The sequence below is a fragment of the Misgurnus anguillicaudatus genome, chromosome 4 (genome assembly GCF_027580225.2).
Source record: "Misgurnus anguillicaudatus chromosome 4, ASM2758022v2, whole genome shotgun sequence".
Classification (NCBI taxonomy): domain Eukaryota; kingdom Metazoa; phylum Chordata; class Actinopteri; order Cypriniformes; family Cobitidae; genus Misgurnus; species Misgurnus anguillicaudatus.
Window position 1 is genome coordinate 11,738,075 of NC_073340.2, and position 13,910 is coordinate 11,751,984.

Sequence of the window (13,910 nt, forward strand, 5' to 3'; positions counted from 1 at the left end):
AACACCACTTATTAATTCACTGTTAGCCAAACGGATCTGAATCCCTACCATTAAAAGTGCCTCAACAGAATCATGGTTTATGAGACACCTTAAACCTGTTCAAATGAATCATATAGACAGGCATGCCTGGGAAAACAACCATTACAGCAGTAACTACTTTATATAGCCTTTAATATGAATACTTGAATTTGTGATTTTAATATGAATACCTGATTCTAGGCATTAAAAAAAATCGATAATTATGACCCATACAATGTTTTGTTGGGGATTGCTACAAATATAGTCATGCTACTTATCAGTAATGCGCGGGGTCAATGTATAAACAAGCCAACGTTTTCAACTAACCCGTCACCGCAACTCGGGCCACAAAAAAATAAAATAAATAAATAAATAAATAAATATATATATATATATATATATATATATATATATATATATATATATATATAGTACCCGACCCGCTTCAAAGTAGTAATTATTCAAAATAATTAATTGGTATCTTTATTTCAAATGACCTGACCAATCGCAACCAGAATATCATTACAAATATTTTTGGATGACTCGTAACTGTGGGTGACCACAGGCACCCACTCATTTTGGATCAACCCGTGCATCACTGCTACTTATGACTATTATGTATAACTAGATACGTCATTAGCAGCTGTTTCTATGGGCCATGTAATTCGTCCACCATATTGGAACCATCCAAGGTGGTATGAAACCCAGTGTTGCCAAGATTACTTTAAAACTGTTGACATGAATGTTTTTTCCTGGATTGAATCTGAAAGGATTTTGTTACTGTAAAAATTAAGGAAATATTATTTTATTTATATAAGTAAAGATTTGGTATTTGGGAAAAGGTTATTGGGATATTTGATATTTACCCAAATCTGGCAACCCTGCCAAGCCTGAGAGCAAGCAAGCTGACTGTGCGCCGACAACCGTACTAGGTACTGTATATTTATCAAATGTTATGTGCTGCTGTGTGGACCCAAAGTGGTAAACCCAAACATTTGATCTGCTTATATAATATATCAAGAAGAAAACATTACCGAACACCGCATTAAAAAGTTACTGTATTTTAAAAATCTTTAAAGGGACACTCCACTTTTTTGAAAATATGTTCATTTTCCAGCTCCCCTAGAGTTAAACATTTTATTTTTTAACTGTTTTGAAATCCATCCAGCTGATCTCCGGGTCTGGCGCTAGCACTTTTAGCATAGCTTAGCATAATCCATTGAATCTGATTGGACCATTAGCATTGCCCTCAAAAATATCCAAAGAGTTTCAATATTTTTCCTATTTAATACTTGACTCTTCTGTAGTTACATCATGTACTAATACCGACAAAAAATTAAAAGTTGCGATTTTCTAGGCTGATATGGTTAGGAACTATACTCTCATTTCGGCATAATAATCAAGGTCTTTGCTGCCATAACATGGCTGCAGCAGGCGCAATGATATTACACAGAACCCGAAAATAGTCCCCTTAGTAACTTTTAATGGCAGGGGACTATTTTCGGCCACTGCGTAATATTATTGCACCTGCTCCAGCCATGTTACAGCATCAAAGTTCTTGATTATTACGCCAGTATGAGAGTATAGTTCCTAGATCTTTGTTTTTTTTTCAGGCGTTATGCTAATGGTCTAATCAGATGAATTATGCTAAGCTATGCTAAAAGTGCTAGTGCCAGACCAGGAGATCGTGTGAATGGATTCCAAAATGGTAAAAATCAAATGTTTAACTCTAGAGAAGCTGGAAAATTAAAAAAAAGTGAATTGTCAGTTGTGATTTTTTTCACTTGTTTCTCGTACACAGCAATGAGTTTAAATGGAAAGCAGCAGGTGACTTCTGCTTAAGTGATCTGTTTCCCTAAAAACAAATCATATACTATACAAAATGCTGTCTTGTTTCTACCCCTGATAAGGTAAAATACAAACAAACCCAGACGTCATCATTTACATTCAGACTGTACGTCAGCAAATTACTTGGTGAATTCCTTCATTGTTATTTCTATACAAGAACTTTAAAGGAACAGCTGATATGTCAATGGACTTGATAATTTGTAGTATTATAGAGGAAGAAGCTTTTCTGAGGTCAGTGGGGCTTTTCTGTATAGAGAACAGACACTGTTGGATGTAATGAGGAACCATAGCAAACTTCATCTGCTGAAGCCGTAACCACAACCACAGGACCAGGGAGGAACTGAAAACTCCGCCAGCCTGCGTCCGTGGACAGACATAGTAAACTTGAGGTTTGATTTTAGACACCAATTATTATTGAAGCAAGTGCACAGCTGTATGTAGGAAAAAAGAAAGATTATATAGAACAGACACCTTTCATAATGGAATAAACAGACCTCATTACAACAACCAGCCAAATAACTGCAAATATAAATGTTAGCGGTGCTCTGAACATGAAACAGCCCAAAGGAAAATATTATTGGTCAGATCAGATTGTTGCTCTTTCATTTCTCTGGAGTCTGAGCTCTCATTTATGTTTCATATAGGAGTGGTTTTGCGGTGAGGGATTAGCTTAAACCAGAACTAGGCCTTAGTTTAATTAGGAAATATAACTATTTTTTACAAACATGCCTTAGTAAAAACATTACTTTTGTGCATTTTGAGGCAAAACAAAGGGCACTGGTGTATTTAAAGATATGTCGACGCAAGTTATTTTCAGTTTGGACAGCTCTTACATTTATTTTAGTATAGGGCTAGTCTAATCCCTTTCCGGGAAACCCCTCTTAAAGTCAGTGTAAAGTCATTTCAGAGAATTGTTTCTAAACACATTATAAATGTTTGAAATATATTGCTGAAACACATTACAAAGACTGTAAACTTTGTAGTACTGAATTGTGGAGATACACCATTAAACGTTTTTTTCACATTTCTGTGCTTAGGATTATTTGGGCGGGGCTAAAACTGTGGCTTGATGATGCATTGGAGCCACAGTGTTTGGCCCCACCCCTAACACAATCGCGCACTGTAAAATGTGCAGCATGAAGTCAAAAAAACATAGTTTTGCAAGTCAATTTAACTTACTAAGTTTTGACATGTGAAAAGTTAACATAACTTATAAAATCAAGTTGAAATTGTTTAACTTAATTTCGTTGAGTTAAAGTAACAGAAAAATTATGTTGATTTGGCAACGTTCTTGTTGAGTTCACGCTTTATCTCTAAATAATTGTACAAAGTCAAAGTTGAGTTGTTCTTAAGATGTTTCTAGATATAGGTAAAGAAAACACACTTTTGAAAGGCACAACACTATTTTATTGCTTTTATGTAATGTCATGAACTCTGCAAAATGTATAGCGTGTGACCCCATTACCTTAAAGGCGGGGTGCACGATCTCTGAAAGCCAATGTTGACATTTAAAATCACCTAAACAAACACGCCCTACCCTAATAGAATCTGGACCTTCTTTTGATAGACACGCCCCTTACTGCTGATTGGCTACAAGTGTGTTTTGGTACTCAGCCCGACACCCTCTTCCAAAGTGTTTTAATAATAATGTGTGTTACCATTGACTTGTTATTGCATGTTTCTGTGACGTGAATCATGCGATACATAAATAAAAGGGTAAATATAAGCACAATTCTTCTGCGCATTTCACCTGATGATCGGATCACAGACCGGACTACACAACCCCTTTTAATACGATCGAAATTTGCATCCGATCGACCTCAATATTGATTAAGGTGTTTACATGACGGCTTTTCAATCCGATTGAGCCATCATTCCATTTACAAACAGAATATTTGGTTGCATGTAAACATTTAAACAGTTCAAGCAATTGAACTTTCCAGTCTTTTCCAGATAGCATGAGAGATATCAAAAATCATCAAACTCCACCAAAATATAGCCAGCCTATCTTTTAAATCAAAATCACAGTTTGAAAGACGAGTATATGAAGCTGAAAGGCACTTGGTATTCCCAGCCGGTCGCCCATTTTAGGTGTTTTAAAAGTTTTTTTACAAGAGGCTGTATTAATTCTTCATGTAATCTCATATTATATTAACAATAATCACCATAATATTAAATATATTTTCTGAGTGAGTCATTCAGGCGCGAGATATTTTTTTCTTCTCTGTCCAACACGTAGGGCTTTATGCCACCAAATGACTAATATTTAACAGGACACTCCTGTGTTGCTATTAGAACAACATCGCACAAACCATACTCAGGTTTCCTCCGTCTGCCGAAATAGTTCATGCACAAATAGCTCTGTTGATTTACATAAGCATTACATAATCCCATAGACGTGTATTTGAAGAATAACATTTGCACGATTTCCAGTGTTGCTACAGTAACGGAAAAATATTCAAGTCGAAATGTTTCATGAATACAGCGCAAGTACAAATAAACCAACGGATCGTGTTATGTAAACTGATGCTTGACTTCAGGTTAAAAACAAGATCTATTTTAATGTGATCGGACTTCTGGAAATTCCACACTAATATAGACACGACACAAACAGTTGTGTGAATCTCACGGATTAAATTAGAAATGACGTTGTTGTTGTTTATAAATAAAGCCTATTTTAGGACCATTAAGACATTGTTTAGCACATTTTCCACAAATTTCTCATTATACCACATTGCAAACTACTTTCATTCGTCTAACTGTAATGCAAAATATATTTTTATGGTGACGTGTTTAAACATTATGACACTATTGTTAAACAGCTTTTAATTATGATGATTTCACTTTTTTAAATAGTTGGCTTACAGTGTTGCAGTACTGTAAATGTTAATGTAAATGAATAGAAATTATGAAGAATCTTAAATAAAAAAATAATAAAACGCCTTTGTATGGAAGACCACTCTCTATTTAGCTTTTCCGTGACTCTTTGGGTCCTCATCCGAGATCTATAAATCTGCGCATGACGTACAATCAGAACCAATCAGCGAGCTTGTTACATCCACCTGGCCATAGCTAATTTCCATTTCTCATTTGACCATTTGCAAGGACCCAAAGAGTCATGGAAAAGCTAAATAGAGAGGCTAAAACGAATAGCGAAAAGAATAAGGAGAACCATCGGGAAATGAAAAACGGAAATGCCCTTTTAAATGCCTAATTTAAACCTGTATTTGTAGTTCAATTTATAAATCCAGTTATTTATTTCTCTTTTTAAATCGCTTTTTAAAATACATCTTGAAATTCCATTATTTAATTAAGAATTTATAAATGCAATTTAAAATGATGAACTTATTGAGTGTTTTATGTTGTTTTGTAAATTGTTATATTACTATTTATTAATGGATTAATATTTAATTTCTACGTTATTTTTATAATCTCACTTTTTATTGCCTAATAAAATGTTACATAATGATTTTTTTGTAGCTTTCTCTATTTATTTATAGATTAATTAATGAATTTATAAACAAATCTATTAATTGCTATTTTAATTGTCCAGGTAGTTATTAAATATTGAAGTTTTTTATTACATTTTGCATGACTCTTGTGGTCCTCCATACCTTTGTCTAATTCCCAGGCATTACTTTTCCAGAAAACTCTTTCAACTCATAATTTATTTGACAACATCACTATTTCTACATTACATCCTCAACAGCGTTCCTGATGAACTTCCGCGTATTTGTCACAAGATGGTGCTATAATCAGCCCCCATCAGAGACCTTGAAACAGGAAGTGAAACATCACAACTGTTTCAAGTCTATTTTTAGCACGTTTGTCATTGAGCGGTAAAGAGACGCTCTGTTTTCCCACAACAACCCTCGGGCCACATACCATAATAACTAAGACAAATGGTTGTTGACATTAACGGTTTCATTTTGTCATTCATCCCTTTCCTCTGCTTTGGTGCAGGAGAGACGTGTCCGGGTTCCCACATTACTGCATGCTAAACAGGCCGGCTGATGGAGCCTCGACTTTACATCCACAGTACCGAAATGCCACAAACTGTATATTCAGATCACGGCCGCAGTGAACCAAACACGCAGCTAGATGGCAGTTCGGCAGGTTTCTGATGCTTAATGAATGTTAAACAAACAACCACAGGCTTGTTATTGGACATAATGGAGGTTAGAAGAGAGCAGCAGGGCCCGAGGACACTGAAAACCTCAAACCAGAGCTTTCATCATCACATCTGTACAAGCTGGGATCAAAATCCAGCCCTTTAAAAAGGGGGAAACAATTTAAAGTACTTGGAGGAAAATCTGTATTCCTTTTGCTTTTCTCCGCAGGGGGAAATGTTGAATTAATCAGAGAGAGAGAGAGAGAGAGAGAGAGAGAGAGAGAGAGAGAGAGAGAGAGAGAGAGAGAGAGAGAGAGAGAGAGAGAGAGAGAGAGAGAGAGAGAGAGAGAGAGAGAGAGAGAGAGAGAGAGAGAGAGAGGGCGAGTGTGTGTGTGTGTGTGTGTGTAGGAGACAGACATTGTTCCCTTAAGCTTTGCATGACGACCTAAAGGTTTTGGTTAAGAAGTCGACCCTTGAACTAATCCAGATTCACACAACTACACAGGGGTGGTGGGTGGGTGGAGAGATGCCAAATTAAGACTTTTTTTGTCATTCCTGGCCTTAAGACCCAAAATTACCTCCCTTCAGGCTAAAACCCATTAACGTTCAACAGGCAGCTTTAATTATTAAACACTAAATTAATGCAACGACCAGCGGCCTGTTTTCATAGAGTACGTCGATCGTACCGAGGCGTCCTCCCCACAAAATATTTTATTGTTGGCACTGCAGGCCGAAATGAAAGGCACATTCCTGGGCAGTGATTTAAAGACATGAAATTAGAGGCCTGAGCTCTTTTGAACGCACTTCAGCCCAACATAAACACGCCAGTTTTTCTCCCATACAACTGAACTGATAGAGCATAAATAAGCCAAATGTGGAAAATGAAACTACATCAATATTATGGTTGCTCCATAACAAAGCCTTAAAAAGCTTTTAATCTCCGCATTATAAACACACGGAGAAACAGAGCGCGAAACAGCGCTGGATGAGCACGACTAACCTAAAAATATCTAACATGGGACAGTTTAGGGGAATTTTTTACAGACTTAGTCACCGTAAGAGGCTTTGGTACAGTTAACTGATACAGTAAATCTATTTACTATACCAGTGGTTAGGGGCAGGGCTGGGCGATCTGGCCAAAAAAATTATCAAGAAAATGTTTTTCATATCAGTCGATATCGATAATTATCATGATTAATAACAAATCTTTATTCCTGTCAAATTTTTGCTCCTGAATGAAAATTGATAAAACCAGACAGTTAATAATGGTTTTAAACTAGTTTTTATTCAAAACATGACAAATACAAATACTAAAATCTTGTTTTAATGCTCAGGCATCTGTATTAAATGTAAATATATTTGTTATGAAATCAACACATTTCTGACGAAGATAGCAGCAGTCTACTGTCACTTTAAGACCCAAGACAGACTGCTTTAAGTTTCTATACTGAGTAACATCCAACTTGTATGTGTGTTATACATATACGAGCTATACACGCTGATAAATGGATGTCACGTTGCTGTAGGAGCGCACACTCATACATCTGCCGTTTTTCCTCAGCTTCCTGAATTTTGAATGTCCTGTAAATATACTTTTAAAGGGGCAATAAGTAAGATTAACCCCCATCTAGTGGTGAAATTGTATTTTGCATTCAGACAAATAATGCTCTCTAGCGCCTCGCTTTTCCAAATGCGTGTTGCAACTACGGTAGCCGTTATGTAATCACTGATCTCCTTGTTCCGGGCTTTGACCAACCCTGTTTGTGCGTCCAACATTACACAAAAACAAAATGTTTCTGCGCATTTGGATTCCGTGATTTTGTCCGCGTTATCCGCATCGAAAAAATCATAGGGCTGTACTAATAAATGAAAAACTTACCTCATCTTCCACTCCTTCAAGTCTAACTGACACTGTGATTGTAAACAAAGAGCGCGGCCGGAAGTGCATGCGCAACATTACGCACAGTGCGTAAACATTATCGGCACTTATCGAACTGCCGTTACCGTTTTAGTGAGAACATTTATATCGGTAAATTATTGTTATCGATTTATCGCCCAGTACAACCAGTGGTTCAAAAACAATTTCGGCATGCGACCTCCCTTGTGTACACTGAAAAAAAATGATTCATTCAATTTACTCAATTTATTTAAGCTACATTTAAACAAAAAAAGATTAGTAAAGTAAAATAAAAAAACTTCTGTTTAAATATAGCTTAAATAAATTGATTGCAACCACTAAATTGAATGAATAATCTTTTTCAGTGTACGGTGTCCCCCAATTGTGCCCTCCATAAAATTTGTATTTAACCAAACTTATTGAAATATTAAAGAATTCATGATAAAGTAATGTATTTCATAAAATCCTTTTTTTACAATCTCGGGGCCCCCAGTTTGAAAACCATTGTACTATACAACAGTGGTTTTCAAACTGGGGGCCGGGGCCCCCCGGGGGGCCCCAATTTTATGACATTTTATGAAGTACATTAATTTATCATGAATTCTGTGTAATTAAACCTAAAAAAATAAGGCTACTAACCAAAAGCACTACTTTTTTGTATAATTTAATGGGTTTTTTTTAAATGTTGAGTTTTAGAACAGCTTTTTGTCACAAATTTTCTTTGGGGGGCCGCGAAGGAATGCACCGTTTACAAGGGGGGCCTCACGCTGAAAAAGTTTAGGAACCACTGCTATACAACACTATAAAACACACAAAAAATGTTTTGCTAAGGTTTTGCAAGTAATTAATATTAGTTAATAGCAGATATACAAATCAATATTTCATAATAAAGAAATGAAAGAGTGATGAATGATTTTCTCATCAATATTGTCACATGAACACATGCATTATTGTCAATCTATAGTCTTCTGGTACCAAGAAGAGAGTCTGTATTCACTACCGATTACTTAAACCGTCAAAGACACCTTGATTGTTTCATTTTATTAGTTAATTTTGTATTAACTTGCTTCTGAAGTCCCTAAGAATATCATCTTTACTGAGAAGTATCTGACAGATAATTAATCACCTTCACGATGGTGTTACTTGAAACAGCCGCTTTTGTCTTGTTAAAGAATGAAAGTGTTGGCGAAGGGCAAATGAGCCTGCAAATCGACATGCAAATTGCGATGATAAACGAATTAGATCAATCAGGGATTTAATTAGGTTTCGTCAGCTTTCACGAGCCCAATGTCGCACCGCACACTTCACGAGCGCTGTAAATACAGAGAGCTCAGAAATAGACGACTGGCATTTCTACGAACGCCCGTTGTTATCGTCTCACATTCAAAAGCTTGTTCTCTAATGATATTGTAGAATAACGCAATGCGCTTGTTTATGATCGTAAGGGCTAATAAATGCATATTGCTATTGTTTTACTGCACCTGCAATCTCAAATGAGGCTCGGATCCCTCCGGGGAGAGAAACAGCTGATGCAATGCTCTTTGGGAAAAAGCCTGCCTTCAAAAGACAGATCATTAAACTCCACTTAAAGGGCCGCATTAAAAATCTGTCATAGCGGCTAAAGGTTCAAGGATGGATTCTGTGAGGCGTGACTTTAGAGCTAACAGTAATTCTAAGGGGGATAAAAAAAATCAATAATCAGTAAAGTGAGGATCTCGCATTGTGCTAGAAATCTCACAATGCAGTTAAGCATTAATAGAAATGGAGGGAATAGCATAAATATATCAAACATACTATTTATAAAGTATACAGACTGTACATTGTCATATGCACATTGTCTGTATGCATTTGGCAATATGGGCAGCTTGAACTAAATTTTTTTTACACAACACTAAATTGTTACTGCTGTTTTGACTACATACAGTAGTAATGATGACTGCATAGTGCTCATTGAATTAAATGTGCATTGTTGCATTATGTATATAACACATAAAACTAAAAAGCATACTGCACATGCAAAGCAGTTTATTTTTCTTTATTGAGTATTATCATTTAAACGCACCTATCAAATGATTTATTTCTGTTTTAAAAGCAAGATAATATTTGTATATGCTTTTGCAAATATTATTCAAACATTATGCAAAGCCATATGGTGTCTGAGGTTTAAGGAACGCTGTTATCTGCAAAGGCATTCGCTGTTTTTGGAACAAAGATATCTCTCGGGGTTGAGGAAGATTAAATAAATAACCAAGGCCAGATTGATCAGAGCCACTGACCTACATAATTAAAAACCAGAGGAGGGAGGGCCGGTGCTGCAGTCTTTTTCAAGGTTACTGATATATCATATCATATTTTATGACCTAATTTGTAATCTACATTTGTTTCGTTTCCTCTGCAACATACATAGTAGCCAAAAGCAACTTGGATAATAAAATAAATATCATTAGCAACAGAAGAACGAACTGTATGGATATAAAAGTAATACTTTGACCCTGTTTGTGATTTAAAATCATCCCACGTAATATAATTGCTACAAATGCTACGAATCTCATTGTTAGATTATAAAACTTCACCCTGGATTTCACAGACAAGAGTCTCGGTTTCTCATTCCTCATGTTATTATGTATAAAATTAGTCACTTTCATAATAAGTGAACTTTAATGTTTATTTTCATCGTCTAGTTTTCTGCAATAATTCAAAAAGCACGTCTGAAGTAACTATATAAAGATCAAATGTTTAAATCTTGTTAAAACGCAGACGAAGTCTTTGTTTGGGATTAGTCATCTCTATCAGATCAAGAAAGATTGAACAGTCAGTTCAGCTGGTTTCCCTTCAAAGAGACGGGAAGTACTTAACAGAAATCTTTTAAGAACTTGGTTTAACCTAAATAGCGAGGGAAAGAAAAACTGAGATCAAGGCATGTTCGGCTTGTTTTGCGGACAGAGAAAAAAATCCAACATCTTTATTCCCATCTGTGGTCAGGCCTGAGTTTGGCAGCAGACCTGCTAGAGGACTTCGATGAAAAGTCACTCGAGTTGAATCTAAAGAGCAGAACGTGTCGCACAACAATCCTGCGCCACGACATCGAAGACGAGATAAAACGATAATAATCGATTATATATTTATATATATATATATATATATATATATATATATATATATATATATATATATATATATATATATATATATATATATATATATATATATATATTAGGGATGCACCGATAGGATTTTTTTGGGCCGATTCCGATTTAAATAGACAACTTCTGGCCGATACCGATGCCGATATTAAACACTTGTATACAATACTATACAGTTGGTCTATTAGCTAGTTTATTTCTGCATCAAATAATTTTTACTGAACATGGATTGGATCTAATTAACATTCAACTGACTAATATAATAAGAGAGGCACAAATTAAGCTAAAACAAATATAATAAGACAGCATGACAACCTTCAAAGGTGGTTTTTGCTATTCAGCATTTATTTTATTAACATCATTAACTCTTTTTTTTTTTTTACATATAATGGATTTCTTTATGCAGTTAATTAATAAACAATCGGTATCGGCCTTTCTCGTGCTATTGCCGATATGCCGATGGTTTCAAATTCATACAAAATCGGCCGATAAATATCGGTGGCCGATACATCGGTGCATCACTAATATATATATATATATATATATGCTCTATTGGGTTGAGATCTGATGGCTGTGTGGGCCATTAGTACTGTGAACTTATTGTCATGTTCAAGAAACCAATTTGAAATGATTCGAGCTTTGTGACATGGTGCATTATCCTGCTGGAGGTAACCATCAGAGGATGGGTACATGGCGGTCATAAAGGGATGGACATGGTCAGAAACAATGCTCAGGTAGGCCGTGGCATTTAAACGATTCCCAGCCTAATATATAAAGGTTTTTAACCTTTAATACGTTTTTAATAAATTTTATAATCGATTAGTTGGTCTGTGACATCACATGCTCCTGCACCACCGTCAGACAGCGTGGACACATGTCCGCTTCATACTGTACAGCATAAGCTGTGCACTTTTAATTAAAGTAAAGCACTTTTCTTCATACAACACGAGCTGCACGTTTATCAGGCGCTTCTTCTCACGGCACGACCAGCTTGTGTAAAAGCAAGCCAGCGTTGCCAGGTCTTCAGCCCTTAGGCAGAGTTTTGAATTGGGCTACTTTTAAACTGCTTCAGCAGGTTGATGTTTTTCTGCGGGTTAGAGATGAAATGATTTGTTTCATTAGTTATTGGTATTTGGGCTGTGAATAATCATTGGGGTGCTTTTGGACTAATTTTGAATGGTTTTGTTACGCGGATCTGGCAACCCTTGACAGGACAATGACGGAAGCAAAAGCGCAAATGAACGTTTGTATTTGTTTTATTGTTGTTGGGTTTTCATAAAAATAGTAGCAAACCACAAACTAATAATCTGTTTTAAAGTAACGGGGAAATTCAGGTTTTCATTACTGTAACAATGCATGTATATCACTTTCATATTATATGGATTATTTATTTTGTTCATAACTAATAATGCTAATACTCATCAAGGTCTAAAGTTGCAGATTTCAATGAGTTTATTAATCTGTGGCAAAATTTCCTCAGCACATTACTGTAAACTCGATATGTTTTGTTTGTGTATATTTTGACATTTAAAAATGTTTTACTATTTAAAAACTGCACATGTTATTATTTATTTAGTGTGTGGCTTTTGCACTTTTTTAAAAATACACTTCTCTACGTGAATACGTATTTAGTGCCTTATTTAGCTACAATAAGTGAAAATTCTAGTAAATATTTATGTTTTTATCCGATTCGTCGACTTATCAAAAAAAGAAAAAGAAAAATCACCAGAATAATCAATTATGAAAATAATCATTAGTTGCAGCCCTAGTGAACACATCAGCACATCCCAGCCTGTCTGATCAAGAAGATAAAATGGGTTTTGGCAACCTATTATTCATCATATACATCATTGGTGGCTATTGACTCAGCACTACGTTTGCCAGGAGAACTGCCAGGAATACAAACCCTGCCAAGTCCTGCCTGGTTAAATCCCTCACATTAACCTTAAAAGGCCAAATTTAACAGTTTTAGGGGCAAATACAATAACATTATCTTCTTTCCTTCAAACCCTGCCGATGACAGAACCAGCGATACATGGACCAAATTGATATTTCTATATTATTTTTTATCAAAATATAATCATGGTTTACATTACTGAACTTAATCATCATGGACACCTCCCTACATATACTATTGAGGAAATTAAAGACAAACCTCTCGTAATGCCGGCGCGTGCATGTGGCGGCGCTGGTGCTTCCCGGGTTGCCGCCCAGTTCATCATATACATTTTTCCACTGTCGGCGAGCCGTGATCTGAAACAAGAGCCGTGATATAAAAAATGAGCAAATGGACTTATACAGTAACATCGCATTGTTTAAATACGTTCTTTATGTGGAGTAATGAAAATGTTACGGTTACTTGATCCATATTAAAAAGATCCTTTAAGCATTATATTACATGCAGCACATGATGTCCCAAGCGAGGTCATTAGATCCGAGATTTGAAATGACATTGATGTACTCGTACACGAACAGAAAACACATACTCCATTAACATAATTCATATACCCAGTCTTTAATATTCATGAGAGACCTTCAGTGCATTCATTGTACGAGGGTTAAGAGATTTTTAATGGCTGTTTCCCGCAGCTAATGGCAGCTTTTTTCAATAAAATTCATTCCATATGAAAACCACATGCTTCAATTGCTGGAAATGAATGCATGTGTAATTTAGTCAGCAGAGACTGTGTTCACTATACACTGGTTGCCACACAAATATGCACAATATTCCCACAGCGCTCCATTAAATGACCAAGCGTTCACACAGTACACTTATAACTCCTTGCATTTAAGTTTAATTAAAACATTGCTGACCATGAGTTGCGCTTTACTTCTGATTGCAAGGGGGGCATCTGCCGTCCCCTACAGGGTTTAATGTGCCGCCTGCAGTTTT

General features: G+C 36.0%; 1 protein-coding gene across 1 annotated transcript in view; it reads right to left on the bottom strand.

The window, feature by feature from the left end:
- Positions 1-13,910, bottom strand: part of arid5b (AT-rich interaction domain 5B) — a 143,196-nt gene that overhangs the window by 20,596 nt on the left and 108,690 nt on the right. Inside the window, exon 8 of the mRNA XM_055175639.2 lies at positions 13,173-13,270. Within this exon, the coding sequence (XP_055031614.2) occupies positions 13,173-13,270 (98 nt within the window). The remainder of the gene's footprint in view (positions 1-13,172; positions 13,271-13,910) is intronic.